The 15263-nt window shown below is 47.5% G+C and overlaps 1 protein-coding gene across 1 annotated transcript in view; it reads right to left on the reverse strand.

The window, feature by feature from the left end:
- LOC142557184 (uncharacterized) overlaps positions 1-15263 on the reverse strand; it is a 109571-nt gene continuing 94308 nt past the window's right edge. Inside the window, exons 6-9 of the mRNA XM_075668856.1 lie at positions 12873-13052; positions 8214-8336; positions 4584-4665; positions 1-2845 (exon numbers count right to left, since the gene is read on the reverse strand). Of these exons, the coding sequence (XP_075524971.1) occupies positions 2746-2845; positions 4584-4665; positions 8214-8336; positions 12873-13052 (485 nt within the window). The 3' untranslated portion in view covers positions 1-2745. The remainder of the gene's footprint in view (positions 2846-4583; positions 4666-8213; positions 8337-12872; positions 13053-15263) is intronic.

Below are 15263 nucleotides of genomic sequence, written 5' to 3' on the forward strand. Positions count from 1 at the left end.
TTAATGGTACAAAGTGGCTTTATTGATTCACTGAGTGATCTTGGCAACCCCCTCTTGCGACGACAACCTACTAATTCATGATATAACGCACCTATTACCCATATATTATACGTTTCCTTTTTCATAACCTTCGTCACTAGTGTGTGTCACAGATGCAATAAAATAAATGGATCTGCACATATGTATTGAAATATATTCATCTATATATAGAGCTCGAACAAATCGACTAGAGATTGCATAAATTACCGGTGAAGCGTTCTCGTGCTCTCTGGAATGATTTCACATAATTCAGCGTTCGTTTTTGCAACATTGCAGAAAATGAACATACGGGTATTTCGGCGAGACGCCATGCCGGAATGAAAGGCGGACGATTAATTGGTCATGTGCGCTGTTCCGAATACTGTCAAGTTGTTCCATTATTGCCGAATTCGCCACTTCGTCAGCACCGATTGGCTGACAGAGCGGCTGCGTCCTCTCCGATTGGCTGAAAACGTAAACATGGCGGAACATGTGGCAGTGTATCAGAGCAGGACAGACGCTTGTGTCGTCCGCGTCTGTTTTCCTGCACTTCGCTTCATCTGAACTCTCTACAAGATCGCAAACTTCGGCTGGTATAGTGTAACAGTTCTGTTTCAACCCGTTTCTTTTCCGCGCTTTGTCACTGTTCGCTCCAGCTGCACTGTCAGCAGGATCGGCCGGACATGGGCGAGCGGTGTATTATAAGAGCGGAATAGAATCAAGCGAACGGTATGCTTACATTACACAGGCCCACTCCACCAATATGCTCTAAAGAAGTCGGAAAATTCGCGGACAGAGTGAATTATCTAAAACAATTATGCAAATATGCACACCGCGTCCGCTAAATGCTTTTAAGCTAGTTATAACAGGGCTCTTTCCCACGGGGTTTCTACACTTCTAGATTCTTAAAAAGAAGGAAAAGGTGCGCAGGGAACTCCTTTGGTTTGAGCATGTGCTTGTCCCCCATTTAACTTCATTTCAGGAGTTTTAGTACTCCACCACAGACTTCATGTACTCCGTGTATTCAAAATCAGAGGAGACAAATACCGTACGAGGATGAATGCATTACAAGGTCAAATACACTACGAGGGCAAATTCAAACTAGTGATTTTCTAAGATCTTGGGACAGAAGTAAAGGCGCTAACCAAGTCTCGAAAGCTTAATGACATACATAAGCCACTCACTACTTACAGACATCCTACGACCTTTTGTCATCCGGGCATAATTTGTTTTTTTCCGCTATTATTATTTTTTATCTTTTGTTATTTCAATCACCCCATTTGAAGTAGCAAGCAAGCCCAGATTAAAGCAGGGCTAACATCTTCAACTTTCATTAACATCCTCCTCCTCTATCTCTTTGTGGAAGAGTACAATAGCTCTCGGAAATGGCGTTAAATTTGGGACGAGTGCTTACTCCCGAAAAAGGAGCTTCCACAACACTGTCCTAGGAATGTAGAAACGTAACAATATATATCTAGCTGATCATTGCTGTCAGCATATATCAAGGGAATATAGAAGGAGATTGTCATTTCGTGCTTTGTGGAACATCGCTCTCGCGAATCTTTAGCACCTTCCTCAACGTGCTTCCCAGCGACAATAAAAAAGGCTAATCAAGTCGCGAAATGAATATGTGTACGATAACGAATGTTTCGTAATTCGTAACGTGATTCGTAACGTGATTCGTAAAGTCGTACTTCGCCGAGGGTAAATAAATAGCGCAGATTTTGGACCAGACACCACCGGTTGATTGCTGACTGCGTTGCTTTGTTCGGCTGCTTTCTTCTGTGATCTGAAAGCGTAAGAGATTTGATTTGATCACCGGTCCATCAGCAACGCTGCTTGTGGTAATCAAGACACGGCAGTGGTAACGCCGGGCGGGTGCCGTACTGTCCTGAGACGCACAACTTCCGTGAGCTTATAGTCACCAGGAACAGAATATACAGCGAAAACCCAGCTCTCAAAGCTTTGCTCCCATTGCTGACCAAAACACATTTTCTCACCACTAAATCTATATAGAGGTGAGGAAGGTATTCCGCTTCGTGAGGTCGCCTATAACAGTGAGCGCAGGACATGCCTCTAGACGAGCTTGCTTCCCACGGCTTTGCTTTTAGAGGAAGTGTGCCTTAAATGACTTGTCTCCAAAGGCTTGTCCTTGAAGATTGTGTACCTCCAAGAAGTCATTCCTCACAGCTTCCTTAGAGGACACGACTCTACAAAGACGTGCTTCACAAGGCTTGTCTTTGGAGGGCGTCGACTTGTCTCTGAAGGCTTGTCCTCGAACGGCGTACACCTTCACGGCACTTCTGCTCGCGGATTACTCTTCCAAGGGTTTGCCTCCCACGCTTATTCTTTTCCCCCTCAAGACCTTGTCCTTCGAGAGCCCTTCTCTTCAGAGGTCGCCCCTTAAACGTCCTCCTTCTTGATACATCCTCGCTGAAGAGCTTAGCTCTCAGAGTTCCGCACCTGGTAGGCCTTCTTCCCCTCGGTGACCTAGCTCGAAGACTTTACCTTGGCTTTCTTCTACGAAGCCGTCACTCGCGCTGGGGTTTTGGCTCTGCCGTAGGCTGGACCGTTGCCCCGAGACTGCCCGCCTTTTGATAACGCTCGGGACTCGAAGGCGCGCTTCCGCCTGCTTGAGCCGCGTCTCGCGTGTTGTTGTCGTCGTCGTGTGCCGGACTCCGCGGTGTGTCGTTGTCGTGTGCACTGCTGCGCAGCTGGCCCCGTCGATCAGCCGTGCTTCCAGGGCGGTGGTTCGGTGCGCTGCGGCGGCACGAGCAGGGCGATGTCCGGCTGGTGGACGACGCTGGCCAGGCGCCGCCGTCGCTTCCTGCGATCGCGGGCAGACAGTGCGGTTAGCGAACAAATGCCACAGCTGGAAAGCCGCACACAGGAAGTGCCTAGAGGACCGGGGGTGAACTAAACCTCACGGCCTCCTTTCCAAAAGCACATTCATCTCTCTCTCTCTCTCTCTTTTCTTTCTGAAAGAAGTTTGAATTAATTGATGAGTTCGGAGTGCCTACGCGCGTTCTGATGTGTGCACGCTATGAAGCGACTGGAATTTCGGTGGCATTCTTCTTTCGTTTACGATTGCCTTTAGGCTGTCTACGTAAAGTGAATAGAATGCAGATGTAGAATATAAATATAGGAAGAAACGAATGCACTTCCTGGCAGAAATTTCCGGTAAACAGTCATGAATTCAATTCATTCTAAAAGAAACTACATAACAAAGCAAAGCATCCGATGAAAGAATCTGTATGCGCCCTTACACCTCTCCTTTAAAGGTTTAGACCAATTCCTGCACAATTACGACGTTTTCACGCCCCAGTCAATGCGAGATATTAAACGTTCTCTTATTGCAAAATTATTATAAAAAATGAATTTAGACGGTTTGCAGAATATTTGTAGACACATATACCTTCGTATAGACGTCGTTTGTCCTATATAAAATTCGTAGAATTTGTATTGACACAACTTGTTAGCGACTGAATTCATCTCGGTCCACTTGCAGTCCGTAAACGGATTTCTTGCGTAGTCTAAGCAACAGTCAACAAAACGTGTATTACTGCCCTTCACCTTCCCCCTTTCCCATGCACTTAATCGCTTATTATATATGCGCGCTGTAGCCATCACGAGCGTTCATCAAAACGCACGCTTAGTCACGAAGCGTTCTGCCTCCGCGCGAAGGGTCTTCCTCAACATCACAAAACGCGCATCAGCGTCGCTTAACTATGCTACATCTCGCGAGTCGTTTGCAGCACTGTGGAAGCTGCGCAGGACCCCTTGGCCAATGGGAAAGCCGAATGCTACCTCGAGATGTGTTCATCCGCGCCACGTCGTCTGCTCAGCCTCTGTTGATTTCGCGGTGTGTGGCGTGCATGTGCAAAAGCACTAACATTTCACGCATCGCTGTAGCGTATAACGTGCCAAGCAATAAGTCTCGGATCCCGCCATCAATCAGACAGTTACGCCCGGAACTACATTCCACCGCGCAAGGATATTGTCTGTGTATGCTTCGTGCCTTGGGCAGTACTGCAAACGACTTGTGAGACGGAGTATTGAGTAGAAACTGCGCCCAATGAGCTAGCTCTACTTGGTCATTCCTGCCATATTTAGTGCCTTCGATTAAAGACAACTGCTAATTTATACGGATACCTATGTGCCTTTAATTGAACAGCTCGATCATTCTTTTTATCCTGCCAACGATATTATAGTCATAGTAAAAGGTTACCGCAAGTTCCGACTTGTCAGATTAGATTGGGAATACATAATATACTCCTGTAGTACTATTCTCTGCGGCCTCGGCGTTGCGTCGGATTCCTCGAGTGAAGCGAAGTGATTGCGCAAGTTCTTTCAGCCTTCCTATTCTTCTCTATTCAGTATTCAATTATGCAGCAACGAGTGGAGTGGACGCTAACTGGAAGAGGGCGCTGCGTGTCTCGCGCTCCTCGTGTGTGGCCTTTCTGTAGGATGACGCTTCTGTAAGCGTGAACCAGTTCTTCAGAATCCATGCGGGATGCCGCAGAACATTAGGTGACGGTGGTAAACGTCACACAAAAGCTGCTTACCTCTTCAGTTTGAAAATGACGACAACGACCACGGCGTTTCCCAGCAGCAGGAACACCATGGCCAAGCAAGGCACCAGGACATCTGCGCACCGAGAAGAAGCAGTGGTCGACGAGAATAAATAAAGTTGCTCACGTAACACGAGGTGCTTGCGAAAGACCGCAGTGGAACCAAACGCCACGACAGCAAATGATTCAATATCCGTGCTAAAAAATTCACGTTCGCAGCGGACGACAACAGCAATAACAAAAATTGTGCGGATCCAAGGCACGTGTTAGGATCTATGTGAAGGGAAGCTTTAGTGATAAGATTAATTAAATGCCTTACGACTTACCGCGATCTGCGTTGATTATGTTTACTTTCATTCCATGCAATGACCATTCATATGCAATATGTGTTTGTCCCTCACAAAGGTCCCAACTCGAATTTCGCGTTAAAGTTTGCTCACTGCACTGCTCACAGGCTATGCCGCAGTGCATCAGATCAGGCGGACATGCGCAGTGTTGAAAATCTACGAAACGATGTGACGAGGACTAAGGTCACTTAAAATGCGTGTAGAGGGAAGAGTGACGGCGAAAGGTGTACGCACAGAGATGTAAGAGACCGAAAGTGGGGATAGAAGTGAAGCATATTTACGGCTGTAACTAATCTACACTTGTGTATTTGCAGTGAAGTTACCTTCATTGACGCTGGCCTTTTACCTCGACGCGTCGTCTTCTACGCGGTGCGTGGGAGCTAAGCAGGGTAACGCGCTTTCTTCGTGCCTTTGTTCATGCTGTGACATCCTAAACGTGAGCGCCGCTTCGCGTGAGATTGTGGGTACGGGCGCCTGAAGCGCCGAGAAATGCTCTTCTCGTCTGTGCGCCGGGGCGCGAAAAATGAGCCCGTCACTGCGGATATAGTACGCGTCCAAATGTGTCAATCGCAATGCCTAATAATGTACACCTTTCTTACATTGTGAGAGCCGAACGTGTACCAACAGACAGCAGTTTAAGGGGCCGCGTCACAAGAGTTGCGGTGCCCGAGATGAACATATATGTACACAGGGCAACGCAGCAGTTGAGGTGAGGATGGGAAATGAAAACGAATCCTGAAAAAATGTTTCGCAATTGAGCATATGTGTATACGCGAACACACACAGAAATAAGTAAGAAGACAGGACAGAACGCCACTTACAAGTGACGTCCGTGTGATATATATATAAATATATATGTATGTATGTATGTATGTATGTATATGTAACACCGTTCTACATATATCTGGTCCCAAACAATGTCTTTTTTTTAAACTGTGCTCGCTCGACGGTACCACTTGTGCTACTTCGGCTACAATTAACAGATTTTCAGCTTTGCGCACTCGTTAGATCAAATGTTACGTCGATAGCCAATGGCCCGACAGACTCTGCGACAGCACCGCTCCTTCTGACGCTTCCCCGAAGACAGCTGCTCCCTGTCGGCTTCGAGGGACGCGTGAAAGATCGTGGGAAACGTGAGCGACGAGCAAGGCACGGCAGCTTCGCGACGCGACAAAAGACAAGCGCAGTCGTTCTGAGGCCGGGAGAGGACGCAAAACAAAGGGATTATTAGTCGGCCTGCTCTCCCGTTCACCGACGCTGTGGATACGCCAGGTGTCAACTGCGCTGCGTCTCCCCCCACCCACCTCGTGCTGCTCCGGCGTAGGCGAACGGCTGTGGAGCTGATTCACTATTGGGTCTGGCTGTGAAATGTGAAGCGGCCAACCTCCGTCTCCTGTTGGCTCCTGTTGGCTTTGTGCCACGTGTCTGCGCGCTTACTGAGTCAACAATGAGTGAATCACCCGACGGCAGGCGCCATTCCTCCCGGTGCTAAGCGTGAAGAATCGCAACGTCGCAAACTTTGGCAAACATAGAACGCAATTCCTTGCGGTAAGGTTAACAAAACGGACAATCGGCGCCAACGGGACGAAATGCGCGGGAAGTACACGTGACAGGCACCCGAGGCATGCCGTATAGTATTCCTCGGGATTTCGTTCGGAATTTAAATTTTCGAGACATTGTGGCATGACTTGCGCTTATTGTATTCCCTTTGTCGTCAGCGACTTGACTGCTGTCGTCGTGCATTTATTTACAGGAACGTGGAGTGAACGGTAAGAGTAGAAAATGATTTGCGAAAGAAAGTTTTGCATTTGAGCACACATTTAGAAAGACACAATCCTTCACGAGTCTGCTACAAATAGCAACAACGAAAGATCAACAGCAAGAAAGCAACAACTAAAGTTATCCGCGATGAATGTTTGTGTGCGGCTTCGCCACTCATGTAAGTGTAGGCAGACAGATTTCGTATGCGCGAATGATTTAACTTTAAGAACAAATAATGTACGGGGCTAAGCAGACGAGGAGGAAGTGAGAAACAAACGACACATACGAACATACGTATATAGAGACACAAACGACAAACGACATATAGCCGTGTTTTGTGTCGCACTTCGTCCTCGTCTGCTTAGCGCCGTACGTTTTGTCCTTAAGTCATGAATTAACTAGCTCAGCAACCAGTTTTGTTAAATCAGATTTAACCTTAATTTCTGAGAAAAAGCACAGCTGCTCGCCGGACTAGTCATGACACACAGAACATGGCTATATATACTGATAGATTTGATCCTTGTCTGCGGTGCGTTGTATCAGCTGTCTATAGCCACTTCTCACATGTTCTACGCAGTGCGGTTACCCCTACGAGTATGTTTTATGACAGCCACATCGCCAGTACACCGACTATTTCCTACTTCATCAATACTGCAGTCAAAAAGGGAGCAAAATTTTACTCCCATAAGGGAGTCAACTATGTTGCAACTCTTTTCGCAAAACGACGAAAAAACGCTGTCAACAAAATATATTTGAAATTAAATGCCGGGGGATTTCACGTGCCGAAACCACGATCTGATTATGGTGCACACCGCAGTGTGTCTGTGGGGGGGGGGGGGGGAGGGGGGGCACCCCGGTTTCATTTTGAAACACCTGCGATTTTTTTTAACGTGCACCTTAATCTAAGTACAGGAGCGTTTTTACTTTACGTCCTCATTCGGTACACGGCTGTCGCGGCCTGGATCGCACCCGCCACCTCGGCAGCACAACAGCATATAGCTACCGAGCTACCGCGGTGGTTGGCAGAAGATATCGGAGAACCTACAGAAGAATTAAGAAAAGAAGGTAAGAAAGTAAGGAAAAGAAACACAAGAATACAGAAAATGTACGTTAGTCAAATTGCCCTATTTCTTGTTTTTATTTTCTTTAATTTTACAGTTTAGGCCAGCAGCGCGAGTGCGCATGAAACCTCAACTTGGTAACCATCGATTTATTTCCAGAACTAAAGTTCGATTCAACTTTTTCTTTTTTGCAAAAACCGTACGATGTAACTACACGAACTTTCTTGTACTCTTAGCCAAAGGCTAGTAATGTGACCAATATTTGGAAGTGCGACAGTGCAGGCAAGTAATGGCTTCCACACACAAATTGAAAGCAATTAATCATAAGCAACGTATGCACAGCGCTCACTGTGCTTCTCTTGATGAAACAGAAGGCCCCAAAAAAATATAGGAGACCTAAAACACTGAACCAACACTGACGGCAAAATGCGCCAAAGCTACGCGAGTGGCCTCACCTGCGAGAAACTGCGTGGAGAGAAAATCACCCTCATCATCTTCGTCGGGGTGCTTGCGACCCTGAAGCACTGGTTCCTCCTCTTCTTCCAGGACGGTGTCGCCTGACGTCACCGACAGGCGGGCTGCAGAGCCAAACGGCAACCGATGGTTCAAATATAGGCTCATCACCATCTGATACACTTTATTACAGAGCGGCATTTCAGCTGTCCCAGATCAGTAATCGTCACCATTATTGCGTGTACTATGCGTTCTTCTCTCATGAGCTGTTAATGCGATTTCTCCTTCGTAAAATTCTAAAAAAAATTCAAATTCCAATAAAGATGAATTCTAAACTTTGCGCTGTTAGTTTTGTGTGATCCCCTTCCCAAGCATTACCTCTTTGCTTTTCCTTTGACTTGGAATTTTCCTATATTTCACTTACCATCGGTTTCTTTTTTCTTTTCATAAATGTTTTTTTTTTATTTTTCTGCTACCGACCCGGTGCTTCGCTTATCCCCCGGCCTGACATATTTCTTAAGAAACAATAATCATGATCATGATCATTATCATTACCATAATTTTAAGCTGAAGCTTGTGTGCTCTACAGTCAGGCGCGCACTTGCGTCCATACCGTTCCTGAAACGGAAGCATGCTGTACACTGCGCTAAAGAACTGAGACATATCCAAAGAAATGATGGCAGTTGTTGGTGTGGGGGGAAAAAAGAATTGGCAGCCTCGTCAGAAGGCGATGCACCGGAAGGCTCCAGCAAGGTTTGGCGTGGCGCGTTGTTCGCAATTGGTTGTTCACGCAGCAAAAATAGCACCCTGGGTTGCCATTCTGGACATCGGCGAGCTCAACCACCATCGTCCAACTCGCCATCCTGCCAGCTCTGACTGGCCCAGAACGGGTGCAACGGCCTCTCAAATTGGCTAAAAAAGTGCCGCCATTACAGTGTCCTGCAATATGGCGGAACTAACCCATGTCCTGGAAAGCATTCCTGGTAGCAACTATACCAGGCGTTTCCCAATTAACGCTAGCGCGATGAGGCACGCCAGCAGCAACGTCACAGGCGTAGCACATCGACGGTGCGCGAGATGAGACATACGGGGAAACTGTCGGCGTTTGCCGGCGCCCAAACACACTATTATTAACCCGGTATGGCGTTAAGGGCCCCGTGTGGCAGAAAATCCGGCGTCGGTGTCAGCGCCAGCGTCGGCTGCGGCGACGTTGTCCATATGAAAAAAAAAAGGGGGAAATCATCCCGAACCACGCATCCACGCGGGCCCTCCACGCGGACCCTCCGCGTGGCGCATAGGCGTTACTGAACTAAATTAATTTCTCAAAGTAAAATGCGTAATAAAATTCGCAAAGCACGACTTATGCACAACCTCCGGACACGATAGCGTCGTATTGTAATTCGAACACACGGGAAAACATAATTCTGTTACGCGGAAAACTCAAACACAAACCCCTTTTCCAGCTGCCGTTTGAGCTCTGTCTTGTATAGTAGGAGCGGCGCGTCCCAGAATGCTCGCCTTCGTGCATAGCGGCATAGCGTTCGCCGCCGCCGTTCCCAGGAAGAAAATTACGGTTACATAAGAAGCAATCGGAGATCTTTGAATGCTATCGCGCTCCAATCTTCAAAGGCAAACATTGAGGTCGACCTGAGCTAGTGCGCTTGAGTAGCAGACTAGAGCGCACTAGCTCAGGTCGACCTCTCTGTCTTTCCTATCAACAAATTCTATCCAATAATTTAATTGAGGGCCCACCAAAAGATTTTTCTCGACGCTTATTGCCCGTCCCGCTCAGCCTAGCGCGTGCACCACGGTGTGGCTTGCGCGCATGCAGCTGCTCAACAGGAAAGTTAGCCTGTGTGCGCATGCGCGGAACGTAGAACGCCAGCCATCATGGCTCGGCTGCAGAGCCAGGGCTAGCGACTGAGTGGGGCGGCGTGAGGGTGCGTCTTCTTCGACGTCCCTGCGGCCAAACGCCACTTCGCGCCTCCCGCGTCTCTGGAATTCCTCGCTGGCCGCGCGCATGCGCCTTCCATGCCACGACAGCACGACGGCGACGGCGCGAACGTGACTCGAGCGTCCGCATCGCAATAAAAATGTACGCATAAAGCGGAATACAGGTCGATATTTCTTTTTTACCCCGAAGGGGAACAGCTAAAGTTGCCCTTCGTCTTGTATGCGACCGTCTTCAGCGCATTCTAGGTCGCGGTCTGGCCAAGTCATGTTTTGAGATTTATCTGTATTCCGGTTTATACAGCACCCTAAATAGCGTAAGGGTAAACAGATGCAGCACATGATTTCAAACTATTTAAACTTTCAAATGGGGATGAATTTACTTTGCCACACAGCAATAATAGTCAATTTCGAGTACGTTCGGTTTCCAGCCCGCACTGAACTAAATTTCCTGTCAGGAATGGCATGAATGTAACGCGCGCACAGCACCCCTTGCGCTCCTGACAGAAACGTTGCGTTGCCTCGGCATTAACGAAACTAAACGCCCTAGACATTCGTGACAATTACTGTCGTGTGGCCAAGTGACAAAAGAAATTACTGGACCTCCTCGACATATTACAATAGAGAAATGATATCACACCTTCGCGAGCGAATAAAACGCGAGCAGGGCAAATCAAACACGAACATAACAAGTGCACAAGTTCCGTAATTTGGTTATGTTCGGATATTCGAGGCGCAACAAAAAACAAGGCGCAATTTATTTATCCCTTATTAAGAATGGTGCATCGCACGTCTAAGTTCTAATCAAGAGCATTGTCACGTCACGTGCCTTAAGTATATTGTTCTGCTTTCGCTGCTCTGATGTTAAGCTTTCTGGTCGGCTTTCGTTCCTCCGATACTTCAGGGGTGAGCAACACAACATTGAAGTGCCACTGCGTCGAACAGTGTGGAACGCCATAAAACTGAAGTCACGTCAATACCTAAAGGTAAAATGAATGCCTTTAAGAGATATACTAAGAAACTTAAGAACAGAGAAGCGGTCGCTTTGACATTTTAGACAAATGTTTAATAACGAATCACTAAACTGCAGTCTTTTATCAAATATCTAGGCTGTCATTTGCGCTTGCATGCGACTGAGATGCTTCTTCCAGCGGCGAACGCCATTGTACACGGGAAAACGCCGGTTTTATGCTTTTTATTTCTGTCTGTCTGCAGCACCAAAAAATTTGCATATTTTCAAATTTGAACCGCTATACAGCTAGGCTGGCGGTGCGACTCACTAGAAAATAAACTACTTTGCGAACCGGCTGACATTTGTTGCACTTTACGTGGTAAGGGAACAAGCGGAACCCATTGGCATTATGTCGTTTAGGTACCATATAGCAAATGAAAAATTATTGTAGAAATCTAGGCGATATGATTACTGGCCTTGTAAAAAATTTTGAATTGTAAACTACAATGAGTTTACACTGATGAAGTACATTCTCAAAACTCTATTCTCATTAATTTGTCGTGGTGACAGGTAGATTATTAGAAGACGAAAAAGATACGCTCAAAGTGACCTTTTTTTTTTGCGCCGGTACGCCAGCGCGGCACTATAGTGTTACGAAAGCAGTTTCGAAGTATTTGCCCGTATTTGGGCCATCGTGCCTCAGTAGAAGTACTCGAAACTTGCAAATTAATTCTTTGGCTCTTTTAGAGTGCAAAGTAGTCCGTTTTGCCAATAAACCCACGACTTCAAGCACACAACCGCATTTCCAAATGTAAGTCACGGAAACATTACGCCTTTCCACATACCGCGGAGCACCACGTACCTATTGTATCCCCATATCACTCGGTGTTCCATTATGGCAGCATTCCTCCTTCTCTTTGACGTAATCGTTTTTTCCTGTGTTTCCACATGTATATTGCGTTCGTTTATCCAATGGTGATGCTGTGATTGGTTGGCCTATTCGGCATGCAGCTCACAGGGTCAGGTGACCTGATATGGTTCGCAAAGAAAGGGGTCGCTTTTTAGATAGACTATAGGTGTGACTAGACGCCGTCGAAATTCATGACTCCGCGGCGAGCAGATGCGAGAACTTTAAGGTGGCGTCACCACCTGACGTTCGTTTTTTCGCGCTTTTTTTTTCTTTTTTGCTTACCAAGCCTCCTCTCATGTCAGAATGGCTTAGTTTAGATATACTAACCTAATATAATGTGCCTTTGTAATAAAGTAAACATGCTGTGCATTAAGTTTCCGTTTTATGACTGCCAGTGCCGTGTTGCACATAAGCGGTTTCACATAAGTTTTTTGGTGCCAGTGCCGTGCTATGCACATACGCGTGTTCGCTCCAATGAACAGGTTGTTGGGCGTCGATATAGCTTGGCCAGTCTTCACGTATCAGCGGGACAGGTCGCTAGTACAATCTAGAATGTGCACTCTAGCCCAAAGCTAACTTGACCTAACTTAACCTGTGCTCTGTCTCTCGTCCTCCTCATCGCTGCCAACGCGTTTGACGAATATAGACTGTAGCTCAAAAAGCAAACAGCTTTTGTCGGCTCTTTTGATCGTTTTCGTGGTCGGTGGCCGGACACAGCAAGAAAAACGCTCGGTCTCTCGCTCTCTCTCTCCCTTTCTCGTTCGTTCGTTCGTTCGTTCGTTTACATTGACACTTATCAACGATGGCTTCTGCATAACCTTCTTTTTTTAAAGCGGCGGGGTGACTTACGCGTGCACGTCTCCGGGACACTGTCGTTCCAGGTGTTTCCTCGGAGGCACACCAGCGTCCTGGTGTCCATCTGCGTGTCGTTGAACATATGGTCCTTGCAGCACTTGTACAGCGCCGTCTCCTCAGCGCGGTGCACCAGGTATCCCAGCCGAGGGGCCGGCGGCGTCGGACAACCCATGACTGCGAGAACCAATTCGAGCAACGGGTCAATAAGTGTGTATAGCAGTCAAAGCATTAGCATACAACGGTAGCGGCTGTGTATTATTATGGCTCTTGATGAGTCCGTACTCCGCAAAGGAGTGGGACACATCTGACTTAAAACAGCAAAAAAAAAAGAAAGCCGAAGCATCGGTTGTGATAGCGAGACAGTAGACAGCTTTGCGAAGCAAGGATGGTAGCTTTTGCAGCCGCATAGGTTAATAAAAATTTGCTTACCATCTAAATTAATAAGCATGGTGCCACGCGCGCACAAGCAAGCAGAAACACATCTCGCTCGATGAGCGCGGACACTCACTGTCAAAACGCTGGCGTGAGGAATAGTGGCAGCAGCAGCGAGCGAATTGACCTTCTTGCTGCCTCTCGCTTCAATGCGAGCGAAGTGGCAAGAACATAGCACACACGAAGCCATGAGCCCTCGGCGCACGTAGCCTCTGTACTCATCGCTGATCGCTTTCAAGATGCTGTCTCTACTCATCACAGATAGCTTTCAAGATAGGGCTCGCGCAGCCGCGCTTAGCCGCCGCCGGAGTAGAACCCCTTCCCCCTCCCCCAGTGCCTTGCGCGCGGTAGACAGCGTGCTTTTCCCCACCTTCCTCCCTTGCGTGCGCGAGACCTCGCACGCTTTGAGTCGCACCTGCGCCATGCGGCGCGCGGCCACGTTGTTATCGCACTTTGACTTTACACGGAACATTGCGGCGACGCCGACGGCGGAAATGCGCCTGGAGTGTACATACAACTGCTATCGCAATAAGACAGTTCTTAGCTTTCCTGAGATGGGAAAGCCGTAGGTACAGCAAGGGTGAACACGCTTGTGCACACTACAGAGCCCTGCATATTGGCGGGATGTGCCATGAATGCAGCGGCCAATGCCTTTCGGGTGGAACTGGCATACATGAGGCCGGCTCATTGCTCATTCGTGCTCTCGTAGTGCAAGCACGTATCCTTTCGTCGTGCAACGCCAGGCTAAGATGGTCGTTCCCTTGTCACCGCGAGTTTCTGTTGCTTTGTGACGCTGTACTTTGCAGTTTCCATGCGTTGCACTTTCCATAGCTGTCGTGAAATGAAACGTGAATAATTAATTCACCTAAAGAAAACTACATATGTAAGTGTAAACTCTGTTCAACTGACATGGAGTAACAAGCACAGTATTATTGTGCCAACATCTTTTTCTGTCACGTCAATAAAAAGGGGGAAGAAATACCTCTGCAGATCTATGAAAATCAGAACAAACTCGTACACTACACCAAAGAGAGCTAGGCTGCCTTAGGGGAGTTCTCAAACGCTCCGAAAATCCCATAAGGAAGCTACTTTGCCGCTGCCCGAAATCTATGAAGAGACTCTGCAAACGCTTCACTATGTTCTGCACGAATTGTCCGCTATACACGAGTATTTTCGAGCCCTTTACTTTATCCGAGTTTAGTACTTCAAGACTTTCTGCTATATCCGGCGGATGTTTCTGCATTCCGCACCGGCTTCACTGTACCGGCTCTATTGCATCGGCTCCACTCTCTACAGTGCCCCTGTGACTTCTCAACGAATACCGACCACGCGTCCACGTGTTCTCAACACCACACGAAAACCGTCATTAAACACCCCTATGCAACTTCGCAGCTGTGCGCGCTAAATATTAAGGCGAAAGCCTTAGATCTCTACGTTTCAAGGTCGCGTTGCGAGATACAGAATATAGGAGCGCTCGTACCACTGCTCGCGCGTTCGTCGTAGTCCCCTTCCACATCGCTGCCACATCGTAGCCACATTGATGCCACATTGATGCCACATTGATGCCACATTGATGCCACACTGATGCCACACTGATGCCACACTGATGCCACACTGATGCCACATTGATGCCGCTAATCATGCCAAAGACGCACAGTTCATTAATATAGAGTTCATTAAAGCACTCGAACCCACGACCTTTGGTGTTAATTGGGCCAGTGTCGACTAAGGCAGAATTGAAGTAGCTTTAACTAAGGCACTCGAACCTACGGCCTTTAGTGGGACAAAACAAGTAATAAGAAGTAACGCATTCGAATCAGAATGTCAAGTAATTTACTTGATATCCCTTGAGCGAGCAGCTAGGCTCTCGCCTGCACCCTCTTTGTCATATTCTAAGGTGACTGCCAATTTTTAACGCCCTTATGGGTGTATAAAGGGTGCTACCGTTTATCG

Source organism: Dermacentor variabilis, chromosome 9, assembly GCF_050947875.1.
Source record: "Dermacentor variabilis isolate Ectoservices chromosome 9, ASM5094787v1, whole genome shotgun sequence".
In the NCBI taxonomy this organism is placed as follows: Eukaryota; Metazoa; Arthropoda; class Arachnida; order Ixodida; family Ixodidae; genus Dermacentor; species Dermacentor variabilis.